Consider the following 14,822-nt stretch of genomic DNA (forward strand, 5'->3'; position numbering starts at 1 on the left):
CTGAGCCTCACTTCCTGCCATGCCCTGCACCCTAGGCCACTTGCCTAGACAGGACTCACCCATCCTGACTCACCAACCTCTGCTCATCTCATCTGCCGTCCATCCTCCTCTGCCCCATCATGCACACCACACATGGAGATCTAGACCCTTTCAGAGTGGCTTCTGCTTATGTCTGAAATACCCTCTATCCCTCTGTAGTTCCCCAGCAAACTCCTACTCACCCCTCAAGACCCAACAGGAGTATCTCCTCTGCCCTCACCCATGGCACCTCTTGTGTCCTCAGTGTATACCCCATTACAATTATTGGTTATCTGTTCCCATCTTGTATTCATTCCTCCAGGCTAGGGGCCATTTATTTCTCCATCTTTTTATCTTCTGCCTGGCCCAAATAGTAAATGTGTGCTGTGCGAGCAGTGGCCCTAGTTTCGTTATCAGTAAACCACAGAAGCTAAAGGTACATGTCTGAGAGGAGCCTGTGCTCCTGGGTCTCTGACCCTGCCCTGCTGGCTCTCTGGAGGGAGGCAGGGACCTGCCCAAGCAGCCACCAGGGGGTTCTGAGCCGAGCTTCGTCAGCATTTGTTCTTATGACAGCTTTTAGGCTGAGAAATTAAACAATGTGCACAGGGTTGGCAGAAGATGGGATGGCCAGATCAGGGAGGGGGAAGGGCTTCCTTGGGTTCCTAGAAACCCTGGGATGGCACCTCTTCAAGGTAGGTCAGTCCTCTGGCTGTGGCCTGCCCATCCCTAGGGAGCACGGCTGGGAGGAGGAGTGTGCAGGGAGGCACACAGGGAGGTGCCAGGAGTCCCAAGGCCCTGGCCCTCCCTGAATTCCATTACCCTCTCCAGGCTTGTCAAAACTCCGTAACCCGTTCCCACCAACTGGGACCCCAGGCTGGCCCTCTGAATTGTCAGAGAGCTTGGGGCCAACATTTCTGGAACTAGAAATGTACTTTTCTCTACTTGCTAATTTTTACGATAGTGGACAATTCCCACAGGAGTTTATGTGGCAACTCTCCAGAGAAGGATTTTATTGTTAGCCAGACTCCCTTTGAAAAAGAGTTCTATCTGAGGCCACTATTCTTCTAAGCCCCTTTCTTCAGCACAGTAGGGCAGTGGATGCTCATGTCGATGAAACTGACAAGAGCTGGGACCTCTAGCCTGCTCTGGCCTCTCCTAAGCAGAAAAGTAGGACTTCCTTCTGCAATCCTCCCACTAACCCAACAGAGGTAAGCGTTATGGTCATCAGCATCCTCATCTTACAGGTAAGCAACTGAGGTACCCGTGGGTCTGATGCTCTGGGCTCTGCCCATGCTCACACAGCTGTACCCACTCAGGGTCTCATTGTCTTCTCCACTTTTCACTGGGAGCCAGTGGCTGGCTGGGGGGATGCACGCCTTGCAGAGGACAGGAAACCGCAGTCCCAGGCGAGCCCCAGTGCTGTGCCTCCTGCCCCAGGGGCTGACCAACCTAGGAAGTGGGTAAAGTGTGAGGTACAGAGAGTAGTGCTGACCCACTGGGAACAGGGTGCAGAGAGTGGCCAGAAGCCCAGGCCTGGGGACGCTGAACAGAAGAGAGGACAGAGCCAGGCAAACGATTCAGAAGGCACAGCCACCCATACAGCGGCTGCCTGGGAGGAGCACAGGGTATCTTGGGGGTGATAGAAATTATTACCCATCTTAACTGGAGCCCAGAAGCCAGGAGTGTGCATGTCGGACCTCTCCACTGGGCACTGAGGTCTGTGCATTTCACTGTGTGTAAATCACACCTCCCTCCTGGGAAGAAAAGTTAGTAAGGGCCTCAAGCAACTGGCAAGGGGGCCCCTAACACTGTCCTCTCGAGATGCTTAAGGTGGGTTTAAGGATTTAACTCATTGTCATTCTGTAGATACTTAGCACCCACTAGGGAGGCCCTACCCTAGGGGGTCTGAGCCCTAAGACTCCATGCAAGAAAAAATGCCACTGAACAGGCCCAGTGAACCCTTAAATTAACACACCTCATTTTAGGCAGGCCATTCAACCACCCAGAAAGAACAGCACTAATGTCATGCCCGCTTCACAGGTCAGAAGCCAGAGAGGCCCCCAGAACACAAGCAGGGGCAGAGCCCACTGTGGCCAGGCCCACCCTTCTGGTTCCTACAGAAATAGGCTTTTGGTGCCGTCAATATTAGGGAGCAAGGATGAAAGTCCTGAACACTCCAAGGAGATGGAGCAGACAGGCCAGGGGAAAAAGGTGTCCTCCACCTTTTGTGGGAGCTGCAGGGGATGAGGGGAACGAGGCATGGAAAGGCCACCACTTAACAGTGGGGGAACAGACAGCAACTGACACCCAACCGCATCTCCCAGTCAGCCCCCACCCGGGTGTCAGTGCCCTCGGGTCAGCCTGCGTGGTGGGAGGGAAGGACCTGGTCACCTTGGCCACCTAGCCAGTGGGGGATTTGTGCTGCCTGGAGAAGGGCCTGCTCAGCAGGAAAGAATGACTAATGCCTCGCCGGCACCCCAGGCAGTGAACAGGAGCCCCTCCTGGCTTCCGGCTCCTGAGACCTCAAGGCCCCTTCATAGAAAGGGCAGCCCTCCCTCCTGAAACTGGATCGGCAGGAAAAAACAAACAGCCTGAATCAGACATAAGCAGAGCAGAATGGCCACCCCACGCACCTGTGGGCCACCTAGGCTAAGGGGGGCCCCACACCTCACCCCCGCGCCCCAAGCTTACTACAGCAGCAGAAGTCCAGGCTCCCACTTCACAGCAATTCTAGGAACAGAATCGGCTCCCAGGTCACAGACTGCGGAGTTCTCTGTGTCTGAACAGAGAGGTCTACCTACCACTACAGAATAATCCCCCTCAGGTCACCAATGAATGGACTCAGCTATTACAGCCCCTTGGGCTGGTAAGAAAGTGGCTCTCAGCAATTCCACTTTGCTTGGGGATGTAAGGACACTTCAGGAAATGGTTAACTGTAGGCCCACAGCACCCAAGGTCACATTGTGACATCCGAACAAACAGCAGGGGCCCAGAGAGTCAAAGTCACATCGATCACAAGCAGCGTCCATATACCACATACAGCAAAGGGCAAGAGGGACGGGGTGGGGGCAGGGGTCCAAGGGGCAGGCTCCTCTAGCAGGACCTCCCTCTGCAAACCCAGCCTTCGGAACCGTGGCCCTTCTGCCGCTCCCAGGGCACCCACGGGCTCCCAGCAATCTCAGCTGACTCAGGCAACATTTACTGGGCAACTTTTGGTTAGGGGCCTGTGCCTGGCATGGACACAGGATGAAGGCCCCAGTCTTTTTTCTCAAAGTTGTATACTAAGGCAGCCCAGCCCCTTGACCTCATTCTTCCTACCCTGCACTGGGGGCACAGGGCCTGGCTCAGAGTAAGGTGGAAGCCCACCATCTGGGCTGGGGTTGGAGTATTCCCACCCCACAGGAGGGACCATAGGCAGGCCTCCCCTCACCAATCTCAGCCTGGGGTTTCCCTCTGGTGAAATGGGGGTGAGGGGACTGGCCCCACAAAGTTTATTCTGGACAGAGGGGAGAACAGGTATGAAAGTGAGAGGTGTAGCCCAGGTTATTCTGTCCCCTCCTCCCGTTTGCTGAGTGCTACCTAACCTGACAGTAATCTCACCTCTCTTCCTGGATAGCCCTCTGGGAATACAGGCATCCTGGGGAAGGAAAGTAGCCCGCACACTGGAATTTGAGGGCCTCCCTGGAAACTACACTAGGCTGGAGGTTTGCTGGCATGTCACCATGAGACAGTAATTAGCTGCAGACAATTCCTGGGAAAATGCTGCTGGAAGTGTCCCTAAATCCCACAGTGAAGAAAAAGTCAGCAGCAACTCCAGTTTCCCAACTCCGCAGGTCCTTTCAGGAAGGGAAAGATGATTGCTCACCTTCTTCACTCAACAAGTGTGCCCGGGCCATGAGCAGAAAGGCTGATGGCTTCCGTGTTCCCAGTAGTGGGGCCAAAGTGCCCCCCACTCCCCAGACTGGGTCCACGGGTGGGCCCTGTGACCCTCACGGCCATCTCCTCACCTTGGGTTCCCTCTCTCAGCTCATATGTGGGCTTGTAAGCTACAGACCCCTTTTCTTTATGTTCACTTTCAAAGGCCCAGGATGGCCCCCATTAGGCTGGTGCTACTGAATATATTATTTAAACAAGCATTATGTTAAAGGCAATAACCTGCCGCTGTCACTGGGAAGTTACTGGGCACCAAACCTGGCAAAGAGCTCCCATGCGACAGGACGGAGAAGGGTCCTGAGGCGGGGTCCACCCCACACTGGCCAGGCTTAATGCCCTATGAGAGCTTGGGTAAGTCACATGCCCTCCCTCAGCTCTGAATGATCATGGCACTGTCAAGAGGATTAACCTAGACAATGCAAGGAAAGCACTTAGCGGAGCGGCTGGCAAGAAGCAAAGCTTGAGCGATGTCAGCTTTCTTGCGGCTGTATTCAGTCCACGGAACAGCTTTGTGAAGCATGTCCACTTTTCAGACTTAAACTGAGACCAACACACAAAGCAAGAACGGACCAAACTGCAAGGGGAAACACACAAATGCACAGTTACAGTGGAGAGCTCAACTCAGGTCTCAGCGACTGAAAGAACAAGGGGGCAGAAAACGGACAGTACACAGTCGGCCCAAGACCACCATCAAGCACAGGGCCTAACACCCCACAGCAGCAGCAGAAGGCACATTCCTCTCACGTGCAGGCAGCACATTCACCAAGACAGGCCACGTTCTGGGTTATAAGGCAAATCTTGGATTTAAAAGAAAAAGAAAGCATGTAAGTCCATCCCTGAACCATAGCAGAACTAAACTAGAAATCAGTAACAGAAACGTACTTGTTAAAGAACACACTCTCAGATAACCCACGGGTCACAGAGGAAGTTTGAAGGGAAACTTTAATGAACTGAATGAAAAAGAAAATACAACATATCAGAAATTGCCGGGTACAGTTGCTAAGAGGGGAATGTATAATTTATATTCATGAAGAAGAAAAGTTTCACATTGGTAATAAACTTCACTCTTCAGAAATTAGAGAAAGAGGAGTAAATTAAACCTTAAGCAAGAAGAAAGAAAAAATAAAAGAGCATAAATCTATCAAATTGAAAACAGAAAAACAGAGAGGAAAAAAAAATCAAACCCAAATCTTGTTCTCTGGGAAAAAATAACATCGATAAACCTCTAGCCACACTGACCTTGGAAAAAAGAAAGAAGACACAAATTTCCAATACTGGGAATAAGATAGGGGCTTCCCCACTGACCTCACCAACATTCCAGGTAATAAAGGAGCCTTAAGACCAAGTCCACAATTCAACAACTCAGATGAAATGGCCTGACACCAGAAAGATACAAACTACCAACATTCACTCTGGAAGACAGAGGCCGGTATCTATTAAAGAAACTGAACTCAGCTAAAACCCTTCCAAAAGAAAACTCTAGCCCTGAAGGTTTCATTGGATGAATTCTACCTAACACTGAAGGAAGAAATAACACCAATTCCACACAATCTTGCCCTGAATACAGAATAGGAGGGGCGACTTCCAACTCACATTGTAGGAGACCGGCATCCCCTCAATACCATGTCCCTGGTGAACGTAACCACCTGAGTCCTCAACAAAAAGCAAATCAAGTCTGGCAATACAGACAAAGGGTACCACACCAGGACCCAGTGGCAGTCACCCCAGTGGTGCAAGGCTGGTTCAACAATCACAGGATCAACATGATTTGCCTTATTAACAGACAAGCAAGGACAAGCCATGTATCATCTCAACAGAAGCAGAGGAAAGCCAGGTTCTGAGAGTCTGAGTGACCTGCCCAAGGTTACAACTAGTGGCAGAGGAAAGCCCAACACTGCTATCTTCACTCTGATCCAGAAAATACTGAAGACAAAAACTGTGTCCTCCAAAAAAAATGTCATCCAATAAAATGGCCTGATATTTATTCTAACTAAAGTGGTAACATCAAAAAAATTTTTAAACAATTTTGTATAGCAGGCAAATATCTTTCCCTGAAAAGCAGTCAAGACATCCCATATCTGCCACCAGGATTTTGCTTCCAATGGTTTTACTCAGGCCCCATATCACAAATGGGGACTCAAGAGGCCTGTGCCACAAAATGGCCTCAAAGCTTCCCAAATACAGGGCTTTGCCTTCTGAAGACCACCCTTAGGTGGACTACACTTTACAATTTATAAAGTTCCTCTACACCCCTATCTCATTTTGGTCTTCACTACAGCCCTGTTATTTTCCTCATTTCACAGTTCAAGAGACTAAGTGTGGGGTGTAGGGGGAGACTTGATAATATGTGTGAATGTAATAACCACAATGTTGCTCATGTGAAACCTTTGTAAAATTGTATATTAATGATACCTTAATAAAAAATAATAAATAAAAGAAACTAAAGTGCACTTCTGATACCTACACTAAGTGACACCACCCACTACCCTGCTCCCAAGAGCAGGTGCATCCTCGTGGAAAGCAGCATGACAAGGACGCACATGACTGCCCTACCAGCCTGGCTCCCCAAGAAGAAAGCACCCTGAGGCCCCACTGGAGCTGTCTTCTAGGTGCTGGAGGCACCCCTGCATGAGGACAGCAAGGTGGCAGTCCCTACTCCCATCCACCCACCAGCCAGCTTGCTCTAGGCCACTGCCAAGCTGAGGGCAAGGCTCTGCAATCCCATGGCAGGGGTAGCACAAAAGGAAAGCAGTGAAAGTACAGTGGGTACACTACTCACCCTAACAGGTGATTTTTAAGTTAAAACAAAACTAGGATTCCGTACCCACCAGAGGAGGCCCAAAAGACAGCTGTTAGGGCCTTGCCCCACAGCTGTGGCACTCGGCACAGAATGGCAGACTCTTGCCTCAAGCTGATGTGAGGACCTATAATGCCACATGACAGGACAGTATTTTTGATATACTGAGTTAAATAAAATATAGTTAAAAGTAATCTCACCATTTCTTTTTTGTAAAATGTGGCTACAAAGGAAGGTTACATCATAAATGTGACACAGTATATTCCTATTGGCCAGCACTGGGTGAGCAGAAACCTGGGTACTCACCTGGGCCAGAGGATGGCATCTTTTAAAACCAGAGATTCTGAGTGAGGAGGGAGCGCTCCCACACAGAACAAACACACACTGTGGTATGTTGTTGGGTTTTCTGTTGTTTGTTTTTTTTCTTTTCTTTTTATCTTATACGAAAAAAAATCCCTTGGCAACAGGGAGCTTAACTTGTACCACCAAGGGCGGCAATGGGAAAAAATCAATGTTAGTCAACCAGGGTCACCGTGACCTGGCCCCTGAAACACTCCCAATGTTCTCCAACTGTGGGGCGCCACCAGACCCTGGGGGGAAGGGACAAAGCAGAAGAGACTGCTTTTACCTCCTGCTTCTAGGTCTAGAACCCAGGGGCAGGACCCTAACCCTCCAGCTGGCCTGCCCTGGGCCCACTGCCCCCTCACACTCTGCCCTCTGGCTCAAAGGCCTCCCCACCTCTAGTTGGCGGTAAGTCACCCTTCCACCCAGCATGCCTCAGCCAGGAGGTATTCGCCCCAAAGCCAAGCAATGTTGAGGGTCCCTCTCTGGTGTCCCAAGTGCCCATGTCATCAGAGATTTGCTGTGGTAGAAAACACGAAAAACATGAATCACAGTCCCGCCACAGAACACCTGTCTCTAGAGATTTTCTAATAGCCATTTATACTTTAGGATTCTAAGGAGTCCTTTCATAAGAAAAAAACTGTAGGGGGCCAAGCACAGGCTGCCCCAAAATGTGCCACTTTGGTGATTATTTTGAATTAAAAGTTATGTAAACAGCCAGTGCAAGAACACTCTGATCCTCCTTTTGTCTCCAAAAAGCAGGAAATAAATCTCCCAGGTGAAAAAGGTGACCCCCTGCACCAGGAGGCAGAGAGACATCCTCACCGCCAGACAGAGGGAGTCCAGAACTCAGAAAGCTGCGTAAAAGACCTTGTCACATTTACTCATCTATGACCCCAGCCCACATTTTGTTTGGAATTCCTTACTAACTGAAGCTCCTGGATATAAATTTTCTTCTGTCCTGTCAATCCCTCACAGATTTGTTATCTCTTTGTTGAAAAAGTTCAACTGCCTGCCTTGGTCATTTTGAGTTTCAATTTCATTATTGGGCCTCTGTGTACACGTCATGAAACTTCTGTTAATCTGCCTCATGTCAGTTTGACTGGCGTAGGGCAAGCTAGATTCTTAGAGCAGCTAGAAGAACCTGGAGGGGCAGGGGAATATTCCTGCTCCTCCGGAGGGTGGCGCCGGAAGCCTGGTGCTGACTGCCGGGTGTGTTGGCGTTGTGAAGACACAGTGTGACCCATCACTCTCCTGCGTGCTTGTTTCGCTTCACGAAAAGTTCACTAAACAGTAAGTCTTCCTCTCTCCTGCTTCACACCCATCCACTACAGCTCCCCCTGCACCCTTTAGGGCCAGATGCTACCCTTCCCTTTGTTCCTCCAACAGACACTCCCTCCTTAAGGCCTCTGCCGGGCTGCCCCTCCACCAGAGCAGCTGGCCCACGGGCCTGTCACCCAGATCCCAGATCCCAGGCACCTCACAAACAGGGACTTGGCTGTCTTGGGATTTCAATCCCATCTCCTCGCCAGCTATTCTCTAAAATTATCTCCTTCAAAGGACTTTCCGTTTCCAGGCTTCTGGTCTCCCACCCTAGATGAAGATCAGGGAGAGTAGGCCTCTGTTTCCCAGCACCAGGTTCTCAGTGCAGCTTGAATGACTGGATTAAAGGCCGCTTCAGGCTCCATGGAGAGCGACTGACTAATGAAAATGGTGAAGGAAGAATCAAAGAGGAGGCTTTGACAGAAGGTAGAGCACAGGAGAGAGGACAGAAAGGCTGTGGGAACTGGGAGCCGAGGCGACCGCCAAGAAAAGGCGAACTCTGGTCTATGGCTGCAAAGGGGCCACGTTGGCCAGCGGGGCTGCCCACCCTCCATAGTCCCGCCCGGCACAGCGCCGAGCTTCCCTGGGCCTGAAGGTTCCCACCCAGCCCCGGCAAGAGGCTCGTCCTGCAGCCGGTCAGGGCGGAGGAGCTGCCTCCAAACCACGCCCCTGCCCCAGCCGCAGAGCGGCCTCCCACCCTGGGGGAGTGGAGGGGCAGCAGAGCCCTCATGGTCCCACATCTCAGGTGCTCCCACCGCCTGCATCCCAACACACCCGCCCAGGGGCTCTTGGACGCACACTCTCAGACCACACCAACTCACAGTCCCACAGACGCACCCTCAGACTCCAATCCCAGAGACCCACACACATCGAGGCTCACACGCAGACACACACTGCCGGAACTCCTGCAGGAGGCGCACAGTGTGAGGCTCCCTCCGCCTCCCACGCGCACGCACCCGCCACAGCGCGAGCGCGCGCACACGCAGCCCCCCTCCCCGTTGCCTGGTAACGGGGCCGTCCCCACGGCTGGGCCTGCAGGCGGCCCGGCGGGCTGGAGGGTCGCTGCCTACACCGCGGCGGCCCAGCGCGGTCAGTACCTGCCTGAAGTCCATGTTGCCGAGGCCTCCGCAGCAGTCGGGCCCCGTCACGAAGCCACCCATAGGCCCTGCTCCCGGCCCCCGGGGACCCCTGCTGGGGCCGCCGCCGGGCCGAGCACGCGGGGCGCGCGCCGGGGACCCCAGGCCGGCCCTTCGCGCCCGCGGGCGCTGCTCCGTGACCCCGCCTCTTCTCGGCCTTCTGGGAAGTGTAGTTCCGGTCCCCGGGGGGCCGCCTCCCGGGGCTCGCTACAGCTGGTCAGGGAGCCGGGAACCCGAAGGCCAGGAGCGCGCGCTGCGGGACCGCCAGCTCCAAGGCCCACCCCTCCCCCCGCCTCGTCCCCTGGGACCCCTGCCCCCGCCCCCGCCCCCAACTGACCTGGCGACGCGGTCTTCGGCCGGCGGTGGGGTGGAGGCGGGCGGCTGCGGGTCGTAGGTATAAATAGCTATTCGCGCTGCCCCCTGCGGACCCGGACTTTGGCCCAGGCGCGGACCCCCGCCCCCTCCTGAGCTTTGTTTTAGCCGGGAGGCTATGCAGGTCACCCTGCAGCCTATAACTCCGGCTACTCCTCGGGCCAGGGACCCTGGACCGCCAGGGCCCAGCCAGAGATACCTCCACTCGTCGGTTCCTTCATTCATTCTCTCATCCATTCACCAGGTACTCTCCCTCCCGGGCTGCGCTGCGGTACAGTGGGGAGCAACACAAGGCCTCTGCCCTCCCCCTCTCAACAACCTGAATAAAGGATTATAACTTGGGTCCGTTCTGTGATGTATGACCCCGGGGGCTAGGCCAGATGGTGACTAGGGATTCTGCCGTAGGCCACTGAAGGAAGGAAGGGGAGGAGGCTGAGCAGGTGAGATGCCAGACAGACAGTGTGCGGCTGGGCAGACTGGGAAGAGAGATGACTGTGTGTGTGCAAAGGCCCAGCCAGGACGGAGTGAGGCATACTCCAGGAGCTCAGAAAAGGCTGGCGAGCTGGGGAGGAGTCAGGGGCAGGAGAGCATGGAAGGGAAGTTTAGAAAAGTACGCAGAATTTTGGACCCACGGTTGGGTCCTAAGAGCCCCTTTTGTAGCCAGGTGTTATGTAGATGGGGAAAGCAATTCCCAGATTTGCACAGTCACCCAGCCAGCTGGGAGCCCAGGCAAGACTTTCATGCAAGGCCAGCTGCTTCCTGACTCAGGTGGCCCATTTCTGTTCCCCTCGACCTCCAGCACCTACCAGTCTTGAGCATTTACTGAGCAGCCGCTGTGCGCCCTCCCCTGTGCTGACTGCTTGCAGACAGGCCCAGACTCACCACATCGGAGGGATGGGCAGGCCCACCAACAGAACAGGAAGGACACTGGCTTTGGGGTCTGCTCTAGCTCTGTGACTGTGGGCAACTCAGTCTCCTCAAAAGTAAAAAGAAAATAAATATATGTTGGCAAAACTCACCACATAGGACCTGACCTGTGGGAAGTGTTCAATGACATGCACACAACAAGCTGGGTGCACAATAGAGTTCAAGGGCTGTTACATGGGTCCTGAGGGCTCCCCTGCTCAAGGGTGCCCAGGCAGGGCCTACTGGAGCCAATTTTGGGTGGCCTGCCACGGGGCAGGGATCCTAGGAAGCGTTCCCCATACCCTCCAACACAAATCTACATCACAGAAACCCCTGTTTTCTCCTGACCTACCTGTCCACTCCTGTTGTTTTACTAAGTCAGGAAAATAAGTTTTTGTGTGTTTGTTTTTTTCTGGGAACAAAGAAGGGTGACAATCAGGTCACATCAGAGCTGATAACACCTGAGCAATCCAGCCCAACCTGCCCCTGTCGCTCTACCTGTGTGACAGGAAAATGCCCAGACCCACAGAAGCCAGACCGCAGCTGCTCAGATCACAGACCTCCTGTCCAAGGTATCTGTGGGCAGAAGTCTTTGCCTGGCCCTTTGAGAACTCCCAGGTCTGAGAGCATGCCGGGAAATCATCCAAGCCAATCTCACTCACTGGGATATTCCTTTTTCAGCATCCCTGGCAAACAGAAAAGTCACCAGCACTTACATGCTGCAAATGATGGGAGGCTCACCACCTCTAGAGGCAACCTGCTCCATTGTTGGACAGCAGCGTTTATTCCCAGTACTGACCCAAAGTCACCCTTTCTGAAGCTTTAACAAATAGAGCTCCTTTCTGTCCCTGGGCTATCTATCTTTGCTCTTCAGATATGGAAAGCCATTTATCACAGACCATCTCCAGTTAGCTCCAGGGCAAACATCTCCAGATGACTTCTCTGGCTGGGAGTTTGACCCTTGCTACAGGGGATCAAAACTAAAGCCATTTCTTCATTCTTCATCTCTTCATTGCCTCTCCTCCCCTCCCTGTCTCCCAATGGCATGGGACCTGGCTGCATGACCCCCACCACCACCCCACAATCGCTGAAATGGGCTTTTATTACTAAAATTAACATCTGCTTATTGGGTGGCTTTGGGTAAAACTAAACCTTTGTGGACTCTGAATCTCTATTCTGTTCGTGAAATAGGAATAATAATACCTTCTGAGTGAGGCCATGGTAAGAATTGTAGGTGATAATGTGCACAGAAGCGCCTAGCACAGAGTGGGTTCTCAGTAATGCTCATCTCCCTTCTTTGTGTATGACTGAGACTTGGCTCTTAAGATCACACTCAGGACACTCATGGACACACTGGAGTTTAGGACCAGCCCAGCGCTGGGCCCCAGGGGAGCTGGGTGGCTGCTCAGGAGCCTGCTGAGTTCCCAGGAGGACATAGTTATGGTAAGGAGGCAGGACAGCAGCCAGAGCTACTCTCCAGTCTCCCTTTTGCAGGTAGAGAGCAGGGCCAGGAGGGGGCAGCGTGCACTGCGGGTCGCCATAGATGACATCATCAGCATGGTAATAAGGGGCACCTCCTAGATTCAGGCCCGATTGCCCCCACCCTGCCCATGGAGGGTCTGGGAACCAGAGAGCAGCAGCTTTACCAGGAGCCAGGGGTTGGAGGTGGGGCAGGGCTGAGCTGCTGGTAATCAGTAAACTCCCTTCTGCCCCAGCTTAGGAAGGAGCCCTTCCCCAGTGACCATCTAATGCTAGGAAGAGAGCTCAGGAGAGGACTCACCTGAATCCAGTTATCCCAGGAGAGGGAAACACCAGCAAGGAAGCTGGTGCTGGCCAAGCCTCCCTGCCCCCTCAGTGTCCACAGTGGAGACAACACCTGCCTTCCTGCTGGCCTCTTTACAGTCCGAAACACTCCAAGCACACCCTCACCTCAGGGCCTTTGCACACGCTATGCCCTCTTCCCAGAATGCTGTTCCCCCAGATGTCCTCACAGCTCCCTTCCTCACCTCCTTCATTCAGGTCAGTTATCCCACACTACTGCACAAATCAACCTCCCCCTTCATGCTCCATGCTCTTCCCAGCTTCATTTCTCTCCACAGCCCTTATGGCTAACATACCTTTTGCTTCCTTATTGTTTTGTGTAGCATCAGTAGAATGCATGCCTCATTAGGGCAGGGATTTCATCTGTTTATACACAGCTCTCTCCCTGGCACCTGGATTATACCTGGCACAAGGCAGTTGCTCAATAAATGAATGAATGAATGAAGAGTTCTGCCACTCCCAAATGTTGGGCATCCTTGGGCAAACCACTTCTCTGGGCCTCAGTGACCCTATCTATGAAACAAGGGTCACTCAGCTAAGTGAAGGTCTTGAAACCTGTCGGCCCAAAGTAAAGCCTGGCCTCTTACCTCTGCTCAATCCCACTTCCTGAGGATGGAGGAAACAACGTCAAAGCCCAGCGCAGGATCTAGCACCTATTCAAATACTCAGAGCTCAAATCCATCATGTTTCTGCCCCCTTCTCTGCTTCTTTTCATCACATCCCCCCTTCCAGGCCCAGGTAAAGCATCATCTTCTCTGAGAAGCCCAAGTCCTGAGTCCTGTAAAGAGAAGGCAAAGCGCTGTTCCTCACCATGGCCCCTGAGGCCCTGTATGGCCCAGATACAGCCCGCCTTTCCAGTTCTCCAGCCTCACTGGCCTCTTCTGGTTGCTTCCAGCTGCAGGAGCTTTGCACCTCCTCGTCGCTGTCTTCCTGGAGAGCAAGGATATTTCCTGCCTTGGTCACCAGCACACTGGTGCACTGACATACACCCAGCACCTATCAGGCACTCATGGATTTTACCAAACGAACGAATGAAGGCCAAAATTGAATTTTTTTTTTTCCAAAACTGAATTTTAGTCCAGTAAATTATCTCTCAAAAAGGCAGACAAAGAAAAGATATTTTCAAAAAAAGGCTCAGAGATTTCATTATCGGCAGGCAAAAAGAAAATGAACCTAATCGGAAGCTCAGGAACACAGGAAGAAAGGAATTCAGAGCATTAGAGAAGGTAAATCTAAATGTCAGATGTTTGTTGCAATAAAAATAGCTTGGAGTTAGAATATTTATTTGGTAACTGAGAGAAAAGGCAAGAAAAACCCTGTAGGGCTGTAGATTTGAACAGCTTGATGAACCATTCCTAATGCATTGACCCCACAGGTCTCCTCCCCATGACTGTAGACCATACAGTCTTTTCAAGGTCACATAGGACATTTGCCAAAACCAGTCATTTGCTGGGTATAAAGCAAATCTCAATAAACTTCAAAGGATTGATTGCATAGTTTATCCTCCTAAATACAGTGGATTAAGCTAGAAAATGAGAAGGTAACTAAAACATCTCCCAATGCTTGGAAATTAGACAATCCATTAAGGAAAAAAAAACCCAGAGACAATGTCACAGTTGGTTCCACTTGGGCCAGATGTCCATCTGTGGGTCAGCAAGGGTGGCTGAGGGGTTTGGGCACTGTACCTGGATGGGGTGGGTCAGATGACCAACCCTAGGCAAGCAGCAGTGACCAGGGGAGGGGCGAGTCAGCAGATTCTAAGAGAAGATTTCATTTCCCATTCAATCAAATGGTTCCAGAAGTGGAGTAGTAGGGTGGGGGCATGGAACATTGAGCCCTACTGAGTGCTTCAGGGACCAGCAGGGGGCTGTGCAAATGTGCAAAAATAAGCAATCCCAAAGGCTCCAAGGTGATGAGAATATAAGCAGGTCTTTACAATAGGGTGGAAATCTCTCAGCAGGGTGAATGCCCAGGAAGGGCCAGGGAAGAGGCTCTGAAAGTGGCCATGGTCAGAGCTGAGGGCTGGTCAGGCCCAGCCCTGCAGTGACACTCTGTCCTGCGGCACGAGGGTCCAATCAATGTGCAGAGCCTTGTTTAGGATTATTTCCTTAGGACTGATCCCCAGAAGCACAGTGGATACAGCCGAACTCCTTTGTAAAGGTCTGTGCTTGTGC

At 52.2% G+C, this 14,822-nt stretch overlaps 1 protein-coding gene across 6 annotated transcripts in view; it reads right to left on the reverse strand.

The window, feature by feature from the left end:
• The window catches only part of PEMT (phosphatidylethanolamine N-methyltransferase), an 84,199-nt gene extending 74,296 nt beyond the window's left edge, over positions 1-9,903 (reverse strand). For 2 of the 6 annotated variants that reach the window (XM_017673136.2, XM_017673132.3), the window contains exon 1: positions 9,511-9,698. Coding sequence is in view for 2 of the 6 variants with exons in the window: in XM_017673132.3 (XP_017528621.1) it covers positions 9,511-9,573 (63 nt within the window). In the remaining 4 variants the exon portion in view is untranslated. Of the gene's footprint in view, positions 1-2,709; positions 2,899-9,250; positions 9,270-9,510; positions 9,701-9,886 lie in introns of those variants that run through there. The other 4 variants (XM_037019681.2, XM_017673134.3, XM_037019680.2 and 1 more) reach the window with 4 other exon arrangements.
• Positions 9,904-14,822: the final 4,919 nt, after the last annotated feature.

This window comes from Manis javanica, chromosome 4 (genome assembly GCF_040802235.1).
Source record: "Manis javanica isolate MJ-LG chromosome 4, MJ_LKY, whole genome shotgun sequence".
Taxonomy (NCBI): Eukaryota; Metazoa; Chordata; class Mammalia; order Pholidota; family Manidae; genus Manis; species Manis javanica.